The 22,818-nt window shown below is 29.6% G+C and overlaps 1 protein-coding gene across 1 annotated transcript in view; it reads right to left on the bottom strand.

Annotated features, from left to right (window-relative positions):
• The window catches only part of LOC143239090 (nephrin-like), a 159,484-nt gene extending 146,733 nt beyond the window's left edge, over window positions 1-12,751 (bottom strand). Inside the window, exon 1 of the mRNA XM_076479904.1 lies at window positions 12,268-12,751. Coding sequence (XP_076336019.1) covers window positions 12,268-12,313 — 46 coding nt within the window. The 5' untranslated portion in view covers window positions 12,314-12,751. The remainder of the gene's footprint in view (window positions 1-12,267) is intronic.
• Window positions 12,752-22,818: the final 10,067 nt, after the last annotated feature.

Genomic DNA, 22,818 nt, shown 5'->3' with positions numbered 1-22,818 from the left:
ACTTTACTTGTAGAATTCTCGAAAGTTCGACAAGTTTGAACTTCTGCCCCATAGATATATTACTTAATTGTAAATGAAATAGTTAAGAAAAGAAGGCTGAGCTTTCTGTTCAACAGATACACTTCTTCACCATAGGTAGGAGAAAATGGAAAGCAAGAATTTTCTTACCTAATTATACTTTAATGAACAATTATTTTATTATTATTTCACAAGGTAAAAATGTAATAATTTTGCACGTGAAAATTTTAAGTAATAAGCATGTATGTAACTGCTGGTTGAGCTTATCAGTTACACTTTTGTACTATAAATGCCTAAATAAATATACAACCTAAATTTCAACTTAAATATCTCGTATAGTTTTACTGTTTAAATACTCTTATAACCATTTCTAATCTATGTTTGAGAGCATTAGATTCCTAATAGATTAACTTTTATGTATTGAATTCAATACTTACGTTCTCTTCAGTTTAATGCATATTAGGTGTATTGTTGGATGTGTATTGCGCAAACCCCGTCTTTGTATAAATTCGTAGCAGATTTTCTGCTAAAAAGGCTGTTTATAAGTGTGGTGAGACCAGCCAAGCTCGCTAGCTTAAACAAAGTGTAAAAACATCAATTTTTACACGAGGGCTATCTGTGCTAACTATCCCTAGTTTAACGGCTGAAAGGGCGAGCGTGTTTGGTGTGACAGGGATTCGAACCCGCGACCCTCGGATTATAAGTCGAACGCCTTAACCAACCTGGTCATGCTAGGCCCAATTTAAGTACATAGAACACTTGTATATAAACCAAATATTTTAAATACTTATTTGTAATAACCATTATTATATGTTGAATTGTTGTTTGTATATTAAAATATATTTGTGGTAGGAAAAAAATTACGTATTTCAATTTTGTTGGCAAACATAATAAAGTTAATACATATTGACATTTAATTAACTTCTAAATCAAAATTAAAATTGCCAGCTATTTTAAGTCTTTGTACTTACTCTACCTAATAAAAATTCGGAGAGTAGTTCGAGATAAATTATAATACGTAACAAACTTCACTGTTATACAAATACTCTCAAACAAGAGCAATCTACGCTTGGACATTTTGAAACATGCTAGTTTGGATTATGGTTGTTTATAAAACAATAATCTGCAACAATATACATTAATGTATTTAACCATGCCATTGGAATTCTTTATGATATTCATGTGTGAAAATAATTCATTCAAAATTTAGGATTATTTTATTCAACATAATGTATTTTTGTAATTATATAATTATAAAAGATGTATTTACTTATTTAAAATACCTGCACTTTTCTCACAGTATATGTAGAGAATTGGCAATCTATAAATCGTGGCTGTAAAGAAAGTATTTTTATAAAAAAAATATTAGCTTCTGATTAGAGCAAGCATTCTATTTAGAGCGAAACTAAGGCTCAACAAAGAAATCGATACGTTAATAATGATCAAGTTTATAATACATTGTTTCATTAGTTGGGTAACCTTGCTGTTAACGCTATTCATTCGTACTATATTCAGCCAGCTAAGGAGATTTACGTCAATCCTAAATACATATATCAAACTAATAATGGATAACAATTGCTATAATAAAAGTAATTTCAAAGTGGTGATATTCAGTATAATAAATTAATTATAATATTAATTAAACAGTGTAACCAATACTTTCAATGAGAGTAACAATAAATAGAAAACAGAGAAACACTGGCTGTTGAAATAATCTATAGTCGATGAACCGATAGCATTTATATATTTACAACAGATTGATTTCTTTGAGACATGTGTTTCTATAGTTAACCCATAGATGTTTGTACAGTATATTGTTTTTAATGCCACATGTGAACATTTAAAGGAAATATTTCCCATTATGCAATAAAAAAATATGAAACATTCACTTGTATTACACATCTCGTATTGATAAGTTACATTTTTATCATTTTATGATTTGAATAAACATTTAAAAGTAAATATTATTTTCTCATAAACATTGTTAGCATTTCCACGATGAAAAGATAGGAAACTTACAGTTTTTCAGTGATCTTTAAAATTATACTTTTCATAATGATTATGCCATCGTTGATCAAGTCATGAATAATTCAAAACATTGTAAAGTTTACCGAGATGTTTCTTTAATTATTCAAAGCAGAAAATATATTTTTCTCTAAATTTCAACTTGTCTAATTGATGTTTCCTAGTTTTCAATTTTTTATTAAAGAATCATAAAATTATTGAGAAGAGAATTTGCATCATGTCAGTCTATAATTTAAAACAGTATTTTAACCATTGATATTAGGAAGTATTACTGGTTCTCAAGCGATAAAACAAAGAAACTGTTTTGATTGGAATAATGCACAGCTTGGACTTAAATTATACATCAATCCACAGAAAATTTGCATGGCATAAAAGTTTGTTAACCTCTCTAAAATAGAGCATATTAGTTTCTAAAAGTTACACACTTCTGTCACATTTTACTTAAGGTATGAAAGACAAAAATTAAGTCAGTGATGAAGGTACATTTCTGTGTGCTCGTTTCTTTCACTTTATAAGATACAAAACGCAACGATATAAGATCGCTTAAATCTGCAAAAATATGTTTTTTTTCCCATTTTACTAGCTGTTCACTGTATCTCAGATAAAAAGGGGTCTTCTTGAAAAGCTCATAAAAAATCAAGAATTTTGCTGCGATTATATTTCGTTTTCAGTGAAACCCCATTCTGTGAGATATCTTGGAAGTACCGCTATGACAAAATCATAACTACTATTGGGATTATAAATTGTTCCCATGAAAACCCCTCTTCGCATAAAGTCACATACAGTGATTGATGCTTAAGGAAAATTTGATAGGCCGAGTATCTTGATTATGTTAGATGGTACTGTTCTTAAAATCAGCCTGGAGATTGTGAATAAAAAGATAACATTTTAAACTGAATAAAACTAATTCGCGTATTTTGTTCTTTTTAATTTAACTTTATAGACTAAAGTATATATAAGTTTTAGTTAGATGAAATCGTAGAACGACAAACTTTGAAAAATTTCGTTTCAAAAACGTTTTCTTGCTTAATTAGCACTATAATTTTTAAAACTTTTTTTCAATAGGCAGCTATTTTCATTTTCATATTTCCAAGGAAGATTTACTTAACTATAAGTAGCTATACTATGATTATACGTCAAAGAAAGATTACTTCACTCACAGGACAATTATGTGAATTTTGAAAAATCTCAAAGTGTTTAGTTATTTCATTTAAAAAAAAATATTTCGAAGAAACTTTGCAGAAGTGTTAAATAGTTAACACTCAATATGTTATATTCCTTTTTTGCCTTTTTTAAGAATTAATTTACTTTAAATAAATATCAAAGCACTGTTGGCTTTTCTTAAGTTGTACAACTTTTAGAATACCCAAAAGAAAATTTGTTCAAATGACAGCTAATGAATTATGTAATTATTACACAATAGATGGTTTCCTTTATTAATAATTGACACTAAGAACATTCAGTTAAAGTCTAATATTTGTTTGACATCGAAAACATAAAGCGAAATTTATTTGTTTCTTTTTTTAGATAAAACCAACGCAATAGTTTATATGCCCTGTTGTAGGTAACTAACACATAAACACTAAATTTTAGTGTTACGAGTACTCAAAATTTATCTCAAGACACTGGAAGTCAAACATTTCTTTTACTTCCCTTAAAATTTAATGAACTTATAGACTTATTGTATATTCAATAGTGTTTAATTAATTGAAGTTTATTGGATGTTGAGAACATTCTAGGAAACTGTTTACTTATTCATCAACCAATATACGTTTGAATAAAAAACATCGTTTAAACTTTTGCGATAGAACAGACTTTTTACGTTTTAAGTTCTTTCCAGGTGAACTTAATAAGACGAACACATAATTGTTTATTTTTATTATTAAAACTACTTGTGCACTTAATAAATAATATATGGATGTATAGGTTACAAGATACTGGACCCATGTAAAGTAGCACATGTCAAATATACATTTCATTAAACTCTGGGAAAGATATTTTTCATCACCAGACAAAAATCGTCTCTGAACATTATTAGCCAGGTGTTTAGGGAGCTTTACTCCTAATCAGAGGATTATTCTCCCTTTCACCATGGATCATTTTAATTGACAAAAGAGTAGCCCATAAGTTGGCGGTATGTACTGATGTACCATTACTCTTAGTCTTCCACTGCCAAATTAGAAACAAATACTGCAGATAGTTTACATGTAACTGTGAATTTCTAAACAACGAGATAACTGTGATCTACCCATTGTAAGTACCGAAACCTCAGTTTTCATCGTAATAAGAACAGTGAATTACCACTGAGCCACAGGGGACATTTTTGCAAGAATATATTTTAAATTATTTTAGAAGTAGAATACACACACGCGCATAGACACACACACATATATATACATATATACACAGATGTCGTGTACGTAATATTAAACGATTACCGAACCTCACGACATGGTTGTCCATGTAGCCATGTCCCGTCATGTTCAGTCTGACAACCATTCATCTTGACCATAGTTAAGCGGCATATTTTCCCTAGCAACGCTCACTCGTAGAGCTATTATGATCAAAGCGCACCACTCCTCCATACTCATTTTCTATATTTCGTCATCATCTAACTTACGAGGATGACAACAATTGAATTGCACAGGAATGCACAAGTTTTGCGTCCCTCGACGCGACTTATACGTTTACGTATGGAATAACATGCAAACCCTTTTAAATCTCCATCTGACTGAGGAATGAGATGAACGAACTGATATTTTATGAAAGTCATTTATGTATAAATAATCTTTTTTTATTAAATTTCCTACTATCGTCTAAGACGTGTAGACAGTTTTTCCGCTAACGTTTCTGGTTGTCAAGTCCCATCTGTTAGGAGACTCCGCCTTTTGCTTACCACGGTTTTATGTCTCTTTCATGATGGTTCTGGTGGCCTACGTTGATCCATCTTCCTTTGTTTTTTAAATGATGTTACGTATAATAGATATTCTGGTTCTGTAAAATTTAAGTCATCTGTCTCAATACATCTTTAGATAAGAAAAATTGTTACAAACCCTTCCCACAAATGATCGATCTTTAGTGGTATCACACTGTTTGAATAACACCAAGCTATAACAAAATGTGGCTTTGGTACCACGACTTTATATCAACTGAAGCTGGACAATAAACTGATGATTTGAGTATTAGAAATCGGTCAAAAAAAGGTACTCCACCCTCTCTTCTTACTAAATATTTCCTTCTTAATGGTTAAATATATAGCTATAATGACATCATTTAGTTGATAAATACACATAAAAATATATTTTACAGGAATAAAAAAGAATACGGGCATTTTATATTTACCAAAACATCAGCATATTTATCAAGAAATTTCCAGGTTTGTATGCGGCTAGATAATTATAACACTAAATTTGTCATCTATAATTAGCTTTGATGATGATGTTTGTAGGTTAAGTTCGCATTATTACTAATTAAATACGACTAATATGACCAATAACCAGCTCAGCTGCACTATTAAATCGTCTGAGGAACTATTCGTATACTTTTTTTAATAGATTACGTTTCCAAAATTCTACTTATGAGGCGTTATTTAGTTATATTATTCGACTGAATATTGCGGAGTAATGCGAGAAGTAATAACTTTATAAAATTAATTTGTCACAAAACGATAAATACAGTCTTAATATGTTGTTGATGTTATATCTTAAAACAGTTTATCCGATATATTACGATAAACATACCTTTACGATCATGTACCAAAGAAAAGAGCATATCTAAATGTCATTTTCACTGGTACCTTTTCAAGGTGTTCAGATATAAAATATTAATTATCAAACAACAGAAAGCAGTATGTTTGTCTGATAGATGTATGTTTGTAAATTTCAATTATCTTATGACTAAAGTGTACAATTACATAACAAACTCATTATATTCATGGTAATGTGGAAAAAATAGCATATTATTATAAATAATTAATTATAAAGATTCCTTTAAAATAACTTACATCATTGAGAAAAAATTGATTTTCTGTGTCAACGAACCACAAAAATACTATTCTTTTTTTTTCAAATAAATACATAATTGAGCTTAATCCAGATACTCAAAACTTATTATTTGTAGTTAGCTAAATTTTAATGACAGCAAACATAAACTAATTAGTGCCAGAAAATGAATGCATCCGTAGTCTGTGACGTCTAACAAGTTCCTTGATGACGTAGTCATAAATAGCCATTTGAAACTGATAAATAGGAGCTATGAAGTAAACTTTCAACTATCTGGCTTACAGGTGTTTTATTTATAATTTGGAATGTGCAAGTTCGAGAAATATTTGAATTCCCCAAAGTATTAAAGGTTTTACAATGCAATTCAAAACTCAATTAAGTTACAATTTTTGCGCGGTTTTAAATACCTTTTCGCTCTGATCGTGTTGTCACATCAGATTCACACGGTGATTTTGATTAATATAGGATTACTTAAGTCAAATTAATGTAAAAGCTCAGATAAGCAAATGTTTTTAAGTAATTAAATTTAGTTATATATATTAGCAGTTATATACTGGCGTGTAAGATTTAATTTTAATAAATGCCTAAATCTTTGCTATTAAGAGTATAGATAGAGTCCCCTTGCGACACAAAGGTATTTCAACAGACTTACAAAACTAGAAACCTGGTTTTGATAGCTATGGTTGGTAGACTACAAATAGGATATTGTGTAGTTTTGTGCTTACTTAGAAACAAACAAGTTAAGACACTCGACTCGTAATCCGAGGGTCGCGAGTTCGAATCCCCGTTACAAACATACTCGCCCTTGCAGCCGTGGAGGCGTATAATATGATAGTTAATCCCACTATTCGTTGGCAAAACAGTAGCTCAAGGATTGGCGGTGGGTGGTGATGACTAACTGCCTTCCCTCTAGTCTTACACTGCTAAATTAGGAACGGCGAGCGCAAATAGCCCTTGTGTAGCTTTGCACGAAATTCAAAACAAAAAAAAAGGAACAAAGTACGAGTTGAACAAAATGAAGAATTAATCCATCATTTAAAAATCATGTATAATAAACATACAATGATTATTTAGAGCAATACAAATCATACTGGGGAAAGTTCCTTTAGGCAGTTGTAAGGTATCTTTAAATGTGGAGGTTAAGTTATATCATGGTTTGTTTGCAAGACAATGAATATTCGTAAGGTTGTAGTAGTTTGTGTAGTAAATGAAGAAGCGTTATAAAAAAACAACAACGTTATTTTTCAAAGAAGATATCTGTTACTGGTGTCTATAAACACATACACAAAATAGATCGAAAGAAAAAAAATCTGTAATTAAGAAAGTCTAATGTCTAACCACTGTTAACAGCCTGGGGAGAAAGAAAAACTGCTAACTTGTAAAATAAAACGAGCACTAGATCTTACAAATCGACCAATTCGTTCAATGACTTGCGATTTTTACTATTTGTACCAGTAGCATTAAAAAGAAATGTTACACGACAACAGAGAACAAGTATGAAACATGCTACCTTTCTGAGAAGCTACATGAAAAGCATAATTCTAATGATGATTAAAGTTTGAGCTATTCAAAATTAAAGGGAATCTAATGTATATAAATGCATAAAATATTCTTTTGAGTCTCATTTCATTCTTTCCAGAATTGTTGGTGGGTGAGCATTTAGAAACAAATCACAAGAGAAACTTCTTCGTGGTTGTGTTGTTCCTAGTAGAAGTTGCTAGCGGTGAAATAGTGTAGTGAGAAGCTGTTGTGGGGCAGGAATCAAGCCTTTTAATATATAGCGAATAATTTCTAAGATGTCCCTAGATGTCGTTTCAAATCTATCCTGATGATCAAAGGTTTTTCAATACAACAATCAACCACCTTTACATTGTACGAAAACGGACTTAAATAACATTTCAATTCCCAATATCTTTATCAGAACTCAGTCTGATTGAGCATCGCAAAAAAAAATCTTGAAAATTACTTTTACTACCACTGTTGCCGCCTAATGTCTCGTATTAACATATGTAAAATAGAATACAAAACAAAACACTTTCTAGCAAGTAGTAGAAGCTGTGCCATCCCGTCTAGGAGCCATTATGGAAGTTAAAGATACTCCAGTCTGGCCGTAAATGAGAACCACAATAACGTGGTAACTCATGAATAACCTTCGATATACTACCGTTGCCTTGCTGTTGTAAGCATCTAGAAAATTAAACTTACATATTTTTAAATTACATTATGACGTCGGTAATCCACCATTGAGACATAAGTTGTCGTTACTGTTGGTAAACAAATAAATTATTAAATTAAAAATAGAATGTTAGGCTGGCGTTTTATTTTTACCATCAGTACATCAATGTAAGGAAAATGTTCAAGAAATTAATGTTTCAACTTCATATTTTTTATTTTCAATTACTGTCAAGTAGGTAAGATACACTATTGTTTTATTAAGAAGATTTTTGAACGTTTAATATACCTAATTATATTATTTTTAAAATATATTTTTAATTAGTACTCTTTCATTATAAAAAAATCGTTTTGCATATTTTAGGTTAATATAATATATTTAAGACTAACCTAAATCTTTGAGTTGGTCGGACATTGCGAGATATTATTGTGTTTACGCTATAAATATTATTAATAGTGAAGGTGCTAATGAACTAATGAAACAGTGCCTCCTATCTCTCAAGTAAAATCAAAGAAAAGTATATTAAATCAACTAACGTCATTACTGATATCAGAATGAATTTTAGTTTTGCTTTGGGTAGCTTTTGTGCTTAACTACAAAAACACAAACCAAATGTTGAACCTAGAAACGTTATCAATGTCGTCGAACAGCATCTCTCTAAAATAAAAACAATTTTAATATTTAATGCAAGCAAATAAAATACATGATTGTCTTATAAAGTGCAACTTAATGTGCATTTGTTCACTTTGCCTGAGCGACATTAAATAATAATGCAAAATAGATTGCTACTTAACTTCTAAAAACAAATGTCTAAGTTTCTACTTATTAAGTGTACATATACAGTATAATTTTAAATTGTATTGTTTCACGAAATTCAGGAAAAGAGAGAGGTCATACAATAGACTAGAAACAATTTTGCTAGTCTCAGCATTCTGTGGCTTAGAAAGCTCGATTGTTCTATTGAGCTCAGTAATTAACGAACAACAAGCATTCGATTAATTGAAAGTACACGAGGGAAGAAAAACAACAATTTTGATACTTCTCAGCATGGTTGACGCAACAACTATTGTTGTTATTGTTACCAACTGAAGAAATTTGAATGATCCAGATATATACATACACACACATATACTCGTGTATCAAGGTTACATTTTCCTAGCCATTTCGTTGTATATATTTTCACCAATCTTCTGTTTGCGTTTTTATTACATTTGTAATATCACTTCATTTTTAATAAATTAATTCCTTCAACTCTTTACAAATACTCTTAAAAATGCAATTCGATAAAAGATAAATAAATTTACCAGGTCAAACAAACTCTTCAGTAGGAAAAAGAGAAAATGAAATACAAGCACTCCATATTCATAAACATTAAGTAGGAAATTAATTAAACAAATGCACATCGGATATGACAAATGACTGAGGCCAAATGCGCGGATGACAAAGTCATTATTCTGCTTCACAACAAAAATGAAATTGTGAATAAAATTCCATATTCATAAAAAATAATTGCATCTATCTTAATACTAAGAAAGATTACCTTCTGTCATTGCACTATATTTTGCCATTTATGTGCATATACATATGTATATAGATATGTATATGATAACTAATTAGCAAACCGATTGTGAAAGATTTCTATCATCCATAGATTCTTGTTCATAAACTGACACACATACACATTAAAAACCTGACATTGACGAGATATCTACTAACAGTATTTGTGTGATGCAAAGAACTACATCAGCATGAGGGTAATTTTAAAAAGCGCAAGATTGAAAACTTCAAACTGCGAAGTTAAAGCTACTGAAGTTAAATACACTACTAAACTCTACTGCATAGAATACTAACAGTGCAAAACGCCAATTCCCTGCTACAAGCTATATCTGCATTAGTTAGGATACTTTTTTCATCTATATTTACATACATCTGTTAGCAAGTTTATTATAGTATAATGATATAGGTACTTTTTTATGCTTATCTGTGAAAGAGTTATTCTGCTAATATATACTTTACTTTTATATACAGAAATGTTAAAAGATAAAACGACTTACACTGATTGTAAAGCTGTGGCAGATGTAGTTTCTTCAAGTTGATAAATGTTTCATTTAACCATGTGGTTTAAGTATTAAACTTTTATAACAAGTACCAACTGGTGACAATACTCTTGAAATACAAGTTGTTTTATATATATATATATATATACACACACACGTTGTGTCTAAAATTCTATGACCCATAATCTTGAGAAAATGAATTCTGATACAGAAGACTTCTCATTATGATTTGCCATTTTTACATTTAACTTCTAATGCAATGACGAAATACAACATTATTCCCGATTTCGTTACTTATGCTTTTGTATCAAAACAAATGGCCCAGTAATACTTGCTGTCATTAAAAAAGAATCGCAAGATTGTTATGGTATGTCACATACATTAATCAATAATGATTAAAGTACTCAACGCCAAGGATGTCGACTAAACAAATTGTGTTAATATTTTTGTAACATAATATTTTGCGATGTAAGGTTCTAACGAAATTTTTCTAACTTTTTTATATCTTAAATCAATAAAATGATTACAATGTAATGTGGGAAATTTAATAAATTTGAAAGATCAAGGACAGCTAATAGTATTTACAAACACAATTATCGTATATTCAGTTATCATAAAATAAAAAGAGTCGACATCAGTATTGTTTCACTTTTTCTGCTGACCCGTTTATTGCCTTTATCAATATCGCCTTACAAGTATGGAAATATATTTCAATGAGAACAATAGACTTACACATTTGTTAAATAATGAATCTTTACAGTCATGTAATACTCGTTATTTTAGATGTTTATTGTTCTGCTCCTCATATTATGAAAATGTACCGTTTATTTAAAGCTGATTTCGGGTTAGTATTATAATATGAATGTTGAAGATTATACATGTTACTCCACATTATCTGAAATATTAAGAATATGAAATGTCTCTTAATATAAACTATGCCAGAAGGGAAAGAATAGTTTTGAATAATTTATGATGTAAATGCCCTTAAGCCAATCAGAATTAATTGTAAAATAAAATTTACTGTCGTACGTTAGGCTTTTGTAGCTCTTCAAGTAAGGGCAGCTACAAGTATGTTGAAATTGTTGTTTTTATTATGAATATGATATAAATATTTGAATGAAAAGATGAAATGTGACAGATTGGCGTAACTAAATAATATTTAAATTTAACGATAACCCTAAAGGACGTTGCATATAATACATTTTTAGGATATATTACTTGTTATTTAATTCTGTGGTTTTGGCCAGAATTTGTTTTAGATGGAATTTTTTGCATATTTAAGTCTAAGTAGCACATTAAAATATTTATTAAGTTATTTCTGAATATAGAATATATATCTATTCAAAAAGTTTTCAAATTCGCGATTCAGGTGATAAAATATCATAAAGTTTTGTTCTCTTAAAAATATTACCTACATTTTTTATTTTAATAAAATATTCGCAACAAAATATCGCTTTTTAACTTAATCGTGTTTCACACAAAGATTGCAACATAAAAATGATATAATAAATAAATCAATATAAATTATATTCATCTTTTTCATATTGAAGATATCAATAATAATGCTTTGAAAGATCAAGAACCTGAAAAATTTTATTACATAAATTATATGATAATTTTAAAAATAATACTTACAAACTAATATCATTAGCCAATTACTTTTAAGTAATACTTGCCTATATTATAACTTGTGGTAGTAGAAAGACATCGTAAAATAGTTTTATCATGTATATAAAAAACATATTTCTTGTATTCATACAAAACAAAATTTTACAAAACTGTATAAAACTGGTAAATAAGTGTAAAAAGTTATACTAAATAGAATTGTTCCTTGCAGACACCAATTACTAAATTCTCTTTACCACAAAATAAAATATTTCTACCATTATATTAAACTATGTTTTCTACAAATATATATAAGTAATGTTGAAGAAAAAAAAGTGGCTTTGGACTTCATGCAATATGATATATTCACAAGTGGACTTGTTCTTACCTAAAAGAAGAGCAAATGCAGTTAGAATTCCTCCTATTAGCGACATATTTGGTTACATCATTTCACCTTCTGGGTTATGCTTTGTTTCAGGCTTAATGTTATTTTTTTTTCCTCTGGAAAAAGAATATGAACTGGTCTTCCGGTTACGTCCAGTCTTTTTTTTTTTTTTTTTTACAGTCTTCTCAGAGATATTTTCCTAGAAAGAAAGGCTTAACCTACGAGAACCTTCTGGGAATATCCACTTAATGGTTTAAACTACGACAGGTAAAAATATTGAGACATGGGATTTCATGTAATATATATACATATATATCGCTTATTCTGTTGAAATTAAACGAAACATTTATTTACTTTTAATCCGACGTAGAATCTAGTTTCGTATTATTTATTGTAGTTTTACTGTTCAATAACTATATTTATATTCACTCTTAAGAATTAACTAGATTCGTCTACCAAGCTAGAAATTTATATTCCATTAAGAGACTCTCCAGACGTGCCGCTGTTGTCTCGATATCTGTGGCCCGTCAGACTACTAAACCGCCTGGACCAACTGCTACTATTATTGCGCCGTTAACTATCGATCAATTCGTTTGCACTCTGAACGAATACGCAGACGCAAAGAGACACACAACGGTTGTTTCTCCTATGTAGAGGGGTGGTACTCATGCGCTCTTAAATAACTGGTTCACAGAATAACTCTCCTTATATCACTGTTTGTTATTCATTCGTGATAGAAGTAAAATTTTAATTGGGGTGTTTTAGAGGCATTAGGATCCAGATAAAAATGAAAGCTGGTATGTATAAAAGTCTAACCTATATTTTCAACATTTCGCTTCTCACTACATTTATTTCGTTAGTATTCTTACAACTTATATGGAAAAACCTGAATTAAATTTAAAAATTAATTGAAGAATCAATTCGAACATATACGGCAATCTATCTCAGTGGTCTTATCCAGAGAAGTAAATTTAGTTAATGTGTGTTTCCATTAATTGACTTACTCAAACACAACTCGTGATGATTTAATTAACATACAAATAATTACAATAAAATTCACCTCCTGTATTTTTTTAGCACTGTACAAAGGTTTTTTTAATGAACTTATTTATTCATAAATGATAATTCTATTTGTCGACTGGGGTGTAAGAAAGAAGTTTCTTTATAGTAATTTATTATATTATTACATAAGCTATGAAAGTATACAATCCACACCTACAAGAAACCCTTTAAACATTTATTCACGGTGAAGTAACAATACTAGAAATATCGCTTTTGGAAATTAGCTGTTCTGTACGTCTGACGCACTAAAAGCAAGTTCTATGAGAAAAACTTAGAACTTGCTTAGTCCTCTAACAAAACGAACATCCATTTGATTTTTAAGAAAAACATGTTTAATAATGTGCAGGCCAACTTAGTTGTTATTGTCTTGACAACTGCATTTATGGAGTACGTCGAAAATTACGAGAAAATAAAATAATAGGTATTTTACAAGTGAATGACTTGTGAAGTAACAAACATTCACCTTTAAATCCAATGATCTTTGTTCAATTTTATATTATTCCGCAGATTCTTAACTTTATTTGTTGCTAGATAACTATGTATTAAGCACATTGTTTGAAAGATTTTAAGAATTCCAATCTACGTGTTTCATGTTACTGAAAGTTAAATAACCACTACAATCATAAAGTTCATAGTATTAATAGAACACAGGCAAAGCAGGTATGGGTTTTACAGAAAATGTTCAATTTCCTATATCACTATAGTCTGTTTTCTGTTCATTCAGCCTTTCATCATAAGAGGCATAAACTTATAATGAATACTTTTCTAATTATGATTATATCTGATTAGAGTTCAATCTTACAAGTGTTTTCTTTTATTTATTTATATGATTGCCTGATTGCAATATTTGATATTTCCCAAATGGACGCATCGATTTTGTACAATAATCTATTTAACCTACTATATCATGTACTCCACGACATAGACAATGAGTAAGTCTTGTTCAAATTTCGTTTGGTAAAGTTTGATGCACTGAAAACAATTGATTACTGTTATGAGTGTTTTAGAAATAGTGCTATTAGAGATATATAAGACTGTATAACGTTAACTAATTGATTCAGGAATATATATATGTATCTAAACTCTTATGATGATAGTGTTTTACTTTTCAGGTATCGTAGAAAGTTGCCAATCACATTAATGTATATGACTATTTTTAAAGTAGTTTGTTATTATTATATAATTATATAATAATAAATAATATGCTTTATGAACTTAAATAATGCTAAAAATTGTCTCAACCGTCTTAGGTTATTTATTTGTTAACTGTAAAGCACGTATTTTCATATCCATATATTCGCCTTGTATGATCATTGTCTCAAAGGACACACGCCCTCTTTCTTAAACTATTTTGAAATATTTTAAAGCAATATTGGTGTATATCCCATAACCTCTCTTTGTCTTTAGAGAAGATTTTATACATTATTTATCGCCCAGTTAATTCCAATTCAATGAGGTGCTGTACATAAAAATTACTTGTAGACATGTATATTATAATGTTACCAGAAACTACCTTGTAAGGTAAGTATGTATTAAAATGAGCTTATATATATCCTGAATATTTTGATTTCGTTGGGTTTTAGGAGAAAATGTAATATAGGATCTTTCAATTCATTTTACTTATAACAACAGTCCTTAAACAATGTGTCCGATGTGAAATAAAATATTTTTTTATTTAGTAAATGTTATGATCAATATAATACATATTGGGAAAATACCATACAACACCAATGACTAAACACCTCTAGACAAGTAAATTAAAAAAAAGACAAACTTGTAACCGACCTTTAACCAGAGGTTAAATCCGAAACTTACGTAACATTACTATACGGTGAATGAGTAGCACGCATGAAACCTCTAATGTTGTATAGTTTCATATATAATTCTTTGTTTATAGCTAGTTTCTTTTTTTAGAGTACCACTAATATACTACATCTATGAAACCTAATAAAATGAATGTATGAGCATAATTTAGCAGCTACGTATTGAAGAAAAAAAGTATTGGTCACACTTAGGCCTCTCTAAATGTTAAAACGAATATCAGCGCAACCTCAAAATTTCGTAAATGTGGTTTGTATAAAATCAGTTTTAGAATACATTCACTCTTAGCAAAATGATTTCTTCTTCAATTTTAAAGTGATTTTTTTAATGTTGCATTTGGCTGTATTGTGCATCAAATATGAATTCAATAGGCTGTGCAAATATAGGTTCGATTCACTAATCGTACAATATTAACGGGCTTATACACACAATTCTTTTAGTATCGGCTAATGATGTAAACGTTTATCTCGAGTCTCTACTGATATTCATGTGTTATCTGTAAGTTTTTTTTTATATTTTCATAAATTATTACGCAACCTCAAAGTGTCCCAGAATTTCAGAAATTCCACTTATAACATTGTTAATACGTTTACAAACACGGTTAAATAGACCACCTAATTATCACTGGGAATAATTAGATATAACAATGGTTACACAGAACGTTTTATTTGACAGTTTAAAGAGAGTGATTTTATTCACAGTGTTATTTTTTATGCTCATTATATCTAATAGTTTCATGGTTTATAATTTCAATTTATATATAAATATTCAAAGCATGATATTTATTTCATCAGAATTGCCTTTTTTTTTTTTAGCCATAAGCAGCTTATTACCATAAAACAACCTTTTCTGAATGCAATGATGAAGTGTTAAGGGTGATGAGCTTCACTACAATACTAAATTATATCATTGAAATGCACTAACCGAAAAAAAAAAGATAAACAATTCAACATAAGCTTTGGATAAAACTTAATTCATAATAGAAAATGAAGAGTGTGTTTTTTAATACTTTGGTGCTTGTGCAAAAATAATATGATATTTAATCAATTTTATAGGTAGATTTAGATTTTAACAACAGAAGCAAATCATAAATTGTAGTATTTATATCCTCTATATTAAGGGAAAGACGAAATTTTATTACAAGTGTGCTAAAGGGCGAAAATATTTTAAACAGATAATGTTTAGGTATGCATACTGCTTTACTAGAAACGTTGGTGACATATAACTGCATTCAGTATGCCTTCTGACACAGCGGTATGTCTGCGGACTCCCACAGCTAGAAACCTGGTTTCGATACCCTTGGTGGGTAGAGCACATACAGCCTATTTTATAGGTTTGTACTTAATTCCAAACAAACAAGCAAGCATCCTGCAAAAAATTATAAAGAACAAGATAAAATATTCGTCAGATTATAAATTTAGCTCTTGTTGATTATTGATTAAAATGGTTGTCTTAGTTCATAGAACTGTAATTAGTATTTTCTTGCCTCTCCTTATGCTCACAAGGACTAAAAGACAAGTGGAAATACTATAGGATTCAGTTACAACTGTTACTAATTTTGAATTACTGACGATAGGAATAGGAGCTAATCAGCTACACAAAGTTTTGTTTGACTCCTTAAAGCAGTCATCTCTAGAAAGCATCCACACCTAGAAATATGGAACATGTTTTGTGGCGAATTTAAGCCATTCAATCCTGTAACCCAAAGGTTAACATAAGTGCATTACGTTATTGAAATGCATACATTCATATTTCTCGAAAAATAAAAAATTCGGCACAAGCGCAGATAGCCTATTGTTCTGTTTTGTGCTTCGAAACAAACAAACGAAACAATATACTGTGTCATCGGATTGTGCACATATAACCCGATTGATATTGGTATTATATGCTGTTCCTTTTTCTTTTTTCTTCGCTTTAGATTAATTACAAATTGTTGGCATTTTTTTCTCTTTTTCTAAGAGGTTATATTTATCATTAACTTTTTTCAATATTCATCCGTATTTAGAAGGCGTTTTCATACATTCACCATAAAATTAGCTTTTTCACACTAATAAAACTATTATTTTTAGGAGTACGAACTATTTAAGCGTTTCCACTATCGGAGGTAACATGATTGAACTTTGTCGGTACTTTCCCCAGTTTAGTGTCATTTTGGATGTTTCTAAAACATTAGTCTGCATTGTGAAATATCACGTATCTTCAGCTAAAATAAATATTTGTTTATAACTTTTCATAACTTATGTTTCAAATGTATATTTATTCAAAGTGGAATTATGGCCACAGTTATTTTGCATTTAGTATTGTATTCACCCATATTTGCTATCGTATTGCCCTGCTTTGATGTCATAATTAATCCTTCTGTTTCATTAAATTTCCTAAACTTTCGAAAAGGGTTATTTTAACTTATTTCTATGCTTAAAAGAAGTATTACTTTTTTGTGGTTTTTTATAACTCATAATATTAAGAACATTCAACAAACTTACTTAAGAACCATGCACGACCTGAACATGGTCTGGTGGTTAGGACACTCAACTCGATATCTGCAAGTGGCAGCTTTGATCCCCATCACCAAACATGACTTCTAGTTCAGCCATGAGAAGTTATAATGTGACGGTCAGTTTGTTGATAAAAGAGTACCGCACCAATCTGAGCTCTGTTTGTTTTGACTAGTTTCATTTGTTCTTGGTTTCACTTCTAAATTAGCGACGGCTAGAGCAGACAGCCCTCGAGTAGTTTTGCTTGAAATACACCTAAACAAACAAAAGTAAATATAATTCTTATGTAATTCAGAATTATTTAGCATTACACATTTCTATGATGCAATAAACATTTTTAATTTATTAGTTTTCCAGTGATTTGTATGTATTACCATAAAGATAATAAATATTACTATAGAAATAATTTATTACATTTTAGTATTAAAATAAGGATTGAAAGAATACAATCACTGCTTAAAATGTGAAGATTATTCTGCAATGAGAACATTAAAGCTCTGCCGTTTTCTTTATATGATTAACTACATTAGCAGAATAGCTGTTATTGAAATATGACTTAGATTTATGTTAATATGTTTTTTCCGTTTTCAAAATATGAAGTAAATGTTGCTATTTGTCAATGAAAAGAAAGTCAACTAAAACATTTTTTTTGCAACAGCGAAAATATACTTCTTTTGTTTTCATAATATAGATTGGTTGATAGAGTTTTTACATTTCCAACTATTCTTTTTATTTTGTTTGTTGGTAGCTATGGATGTTTAACAAGAAAAATCGAGTTTTGATACACGTTAAACACTTCATATATTACCCATTCTGTAGCTTTGAGCTTAACAACAAACAATACAGATCTTTACAAATAAATACCTGATATTTTAATATTGTAGAACTGTAAAAGTATTACTTCTTAGCCTAAAAACGTAAAATTACAAATTAATATGCAAAAAGAACTATTTGTCTTCCACTTTTGTTCAGTTTTTTATCTTGTATTTTTAACATTTCAGACATTGTATATCTTTGAAAGTTAATGGGAGAACATAAGGAATTCATATTAATTAATGTTTTAGTCATTTTGGATACCATTTACGTCAGTGATAAATATATTGAAGTTTTAAAACAAGAATAACTTGTAACGAACCAATAGGTAAACCCAAATATAAGTTAATTTAAAATAGGAATTAAAAGTATCGTTTATAAACAGATTAGGTATTTCAATTGTCTGGGAGTCAATATTCATCATAAAGTAAATTGGAAACACCATATAAAGAGGATTAGTATTAAATATTATACGAATATCGAGGCATTAAAATAAATATGAAATTTACAGATGGTTTATTATACACTTGTATATCTTTATATTAACTATACAATCATGAATTGGTGGCACTTAATATTACAAAGCTAAATTTAATCAGTATTGTTCATAATAAAGTTATAAAACATATAAACATTGTATCAAAAATGGATTACATAACAACATTCCATTTAGCCGGAGATGTCTAAAAATAAGTAATTTTTGTATATAGTTAGAAATATTCATATAGAAATATAGCAGTGAAATGTTACTTCTGATTTTACAAAACTGTTTTACTGAAATAAGTGACTTTCGTACTTTTGATATCTGCTTGTTAACAGCTTTCTATGAGTTTTATATATTTAATGTCTCACATCTTTAAGTCAAACATCAGTTAAACTAACAGAAGTAAATTATTGTCTGAGATAATTAGTAATTTCAAAGCATTTATTTTTCTATAATTTAGAACTGATTTTCTTATCTTACTTCACAAACATTACGAAGTAAGAATACATTGATATATGTTAATAAAGCTATTTTTATGTCTTTTGTGTGTCCAGGTCCTTGTTGAGTTTAGTCAAAATTAAATATCAAAAGGGTGGTTGACAAGATGTAATCTTAACTGTTGTGAATTTAAAATAATGACTGGTAATTACTACGTTCATCTTATGTTTGTTTGTTTTTATTTTGCGCAAAGCTACACGATAGCTATCTGCGCTAGCTGTTCCTAATTTAGCAATGTAAGACTAGAGGGAAGGCAGCTAGTCATCACCACCCACAATCAGTTCTTGGATTACTCTTTTGCCAGCGAATAGTGGGATTGATTGTCAAATTATATCGCTCCCTTGGCTGAAAAGGCGAACACTGTTGATGTAATGAGGATTGGAACCCACGACCCTCAGATTATAAATCTCGCGCCCTGATCACCTGGCTGTTCATTGTACAACGTTCTTTTGAATGCAAATAACAAATGTCGTTGCTCAAGATGATGAGAAATCCTCTTGAAGTGAAAATGTATTCTAAAGACAGCTGGTATCTTTCATTAAAACTTTAATTAAAATGAAGTACATAACAATGTTTCGACTGTCTTAGATCATCTTCAGGTCCTAATACTTTTTGTTAACTTGATGATGACCTTAGAAAGTCGAAATGTTGTTTTGTACTTTATTTTAATTAAGGTTTTAATATCCATACTATAGAATACAAATGTCGTTGCTAAAGACATGTCGTGGAATTTATCCTTGTCTAATTTAAAGGGGTAACAAATAACCCCCAAATAGCTCAGCGGTAAGTCTGAGGGTTTATAACGCAAAAAATTCAGATTACAATACCACAACAAACAAAGCATAAATATTCTACTGTTGTGTTTAACAGCGAACATGCAAAAAATAGCTTTTCTTAAAAATAATCTACACTTCCGGCTGTTAAAACATATTTATATTTGCCTACTAATTTATCTTTTCTTTCTTCATGGAAAAAAAAAGCAATTTTAGCATTTTGTTTTTCCTAACCTGCTGTCAGTGGACTTGAATGATCTGTTTCTTCTAAACTCTTCGATTAAAATAACTTAAAATAAATGTCTTATTTGTTGAAAAAGTTCTCAAATGTGCTTTTCTTGTTCTATTTCTTAGCTGTTTCTCACAAAGTAAACTGAAGTAATAATACCACAAGCTAAGATTTTTAATAAATATTATGAAATTAACAAATTTTCCAAGTGGCAAAGTTCGTTTCCCAAAAGATGTTTATTAATAAATGTAGTAATTTTGCTCTTTTACCGTTTTAATTATGTAACATTGCGCATTCCGTTGCTCTTTTTTGTATCTGAAAAGAGTTTGACTATGAAAGCCTTCGTGAAATTGGAAGAAAGTGCAAAGAGGGGGTAAGTTATAACTTCTTGCTCTTGTAAGTCATTGATTATATTAGGGCAGTTGTTTGCACACTTGTAGAACTTATTTATGAAGAAAAGTGTCGTGTTTATGTTAAAAATAATATATAATTATGATGATGTAATCTAAACATTCAACGAACTGATTTATTTAACATCCATTCCTACTGCGTGGATAAGAATACACTGTAGCAGTATATTTTTACACTAAATGAAACTTGTGTTAATAAATCCATTTTCAGTTTAGTAACTTTCAACTGGTATGCATACATTAACATTAATAATAACAATATTGCTTTGCAAAAATTGGATTTAATGTTCAATATTTTATAATTGAAATGAGGATTAAAATATGAAAATTGCTGTAATGAAAACATAAAAGTTTTGCTAATTTTTTTATATTATTAAGCAATCTAGATCAGCTGAACAGCTGTTACTGAAATATACTCAAAAGTTCATGAAACCATGTGCTTTATACTTTGTTTTATGAAGTGATGATTTTTTTAAATTTTATTACATATAATTGAACAGAATCTAAGTGGCTAAGCCAAATATTTCATTATTTATTCACTTTGTTCACAAATTGATCTCATCAAGTTACCAGTCAACCGAGATGGATCCATAGGTCCTATATTGTTTCAAAACGTTGTGTTATATATTATATCAAATACTTCGATCATATCTCTTCTAATTCCTTTTTCTTTTAGAACAATTTCAGTAATCTTAACCTTTCTTCATATGACAACCATTACATCTCTGGCACCATTCTAATAACCCTCCTCTAAACGCTTTCCAACAGTACAATATTCTTCCTAAGGTGACAAACCTAATACTGAACGCAATACTCCAAATGTGGCCTAGCCTAAGCAGTGATCCATACAATAAAATAATAACCTTTTCAGATTTTTATTCAATATTTCTGTAGATTTAACTCAAAATCATATTTTTCATACCACTAGCAACAGCTATTATCTTGTACTTATTATAACTAAAACCCATCTGCTGTTTATTCACTCAACTCAATGAATTGTATAAATTCTCTTATAAGAAAACAGCATCCTTTTCATAGCTGGCAAACTCAAGACCTTCATATAATCAGGAAATTTAAACAATTTATTGACTATTCTTTCATCTATGAAACTCTAAAAAAGCAAAAGTTTCAAGAGTGAGCCGTAAGGCCTCTTATTTGTGATATTGATCTAGTTATACTGAACCCTTTACAACAACTTTCTTTTTTTTTCCTTTCAGCCACTTTTCTTTCCAATTAACTAATGTTTACTCCACACTCATAATAATGCTTTTTCCATCTTTTATGTGGCACCTTGTCAAATACTTTCTGAAAGTTCAAATCCATCAAACCTACATCCTCATCTACATAAGCCGTAACTTAAAAAAAAAAAATTCAAACGTTTGTAAGGCATGAATTTTTCTCAATGAAACCATGTTGACTATTCATTAAAATTTCAAACTTTGTTAAATAACTTTACAAAGCATCTTTTATCATATTTTCCAAGAGATGTCTCGCAACTGATACGAGAGTAATAATCTATAATTACTGAGATACTTTTTATTACCTTCGTTGGAACGAGGAATGACATTGGCTAATTTCCAATTCTTTAGGTCCTACCCACTATACAAACACTTACCACAAATAGCAGCAACTGGTCAAATATTCAATCCTTACCCACCATCGAAACCTATGTTATCTCACCCAGGAGCTTATTGCTCTTCAAACTTCCCATTTTGTTCTTAACAAGCTCAGAATTAACGCAATTATCTTGTTCATCCTTGTTTTCAACTATCAACTGTTCAAGATGAGAAATATGAATTTTTCTCAATGAAACCATGTTGACTATTCATTAAAATTTCAAACTTTGTTAAATAACTTTACAAAGCATCTTTTATCATATTTTCCAAGAGATGTCTCTGCAACTGATACGAGAGTAATAATCTATAATTACTGAGATACTTTTTATTACCTTCGTTGGAACGAGGAATGA

This window comes from Tachypleus tridentatus, chromosome 13, assembly GCF_004210375.1.
Source record: "Tachypleus tridentatus isolate NWPU-2018 chromosome 13, ASM421037v1, whole genome shotgun sequence".
NCBI classification, from domain to species: domain Eukaryota; kingdom Metazoa; phylum Arthropoda; class Merostomata; order Xiphosura; family Limulidae; genus Tachypleus; species Tachypleus tridentatus.
Note: the sequence above shows the minus strand (reverse complement) of the source record. Positions and strands in the feature narration are given on the sequence as shown.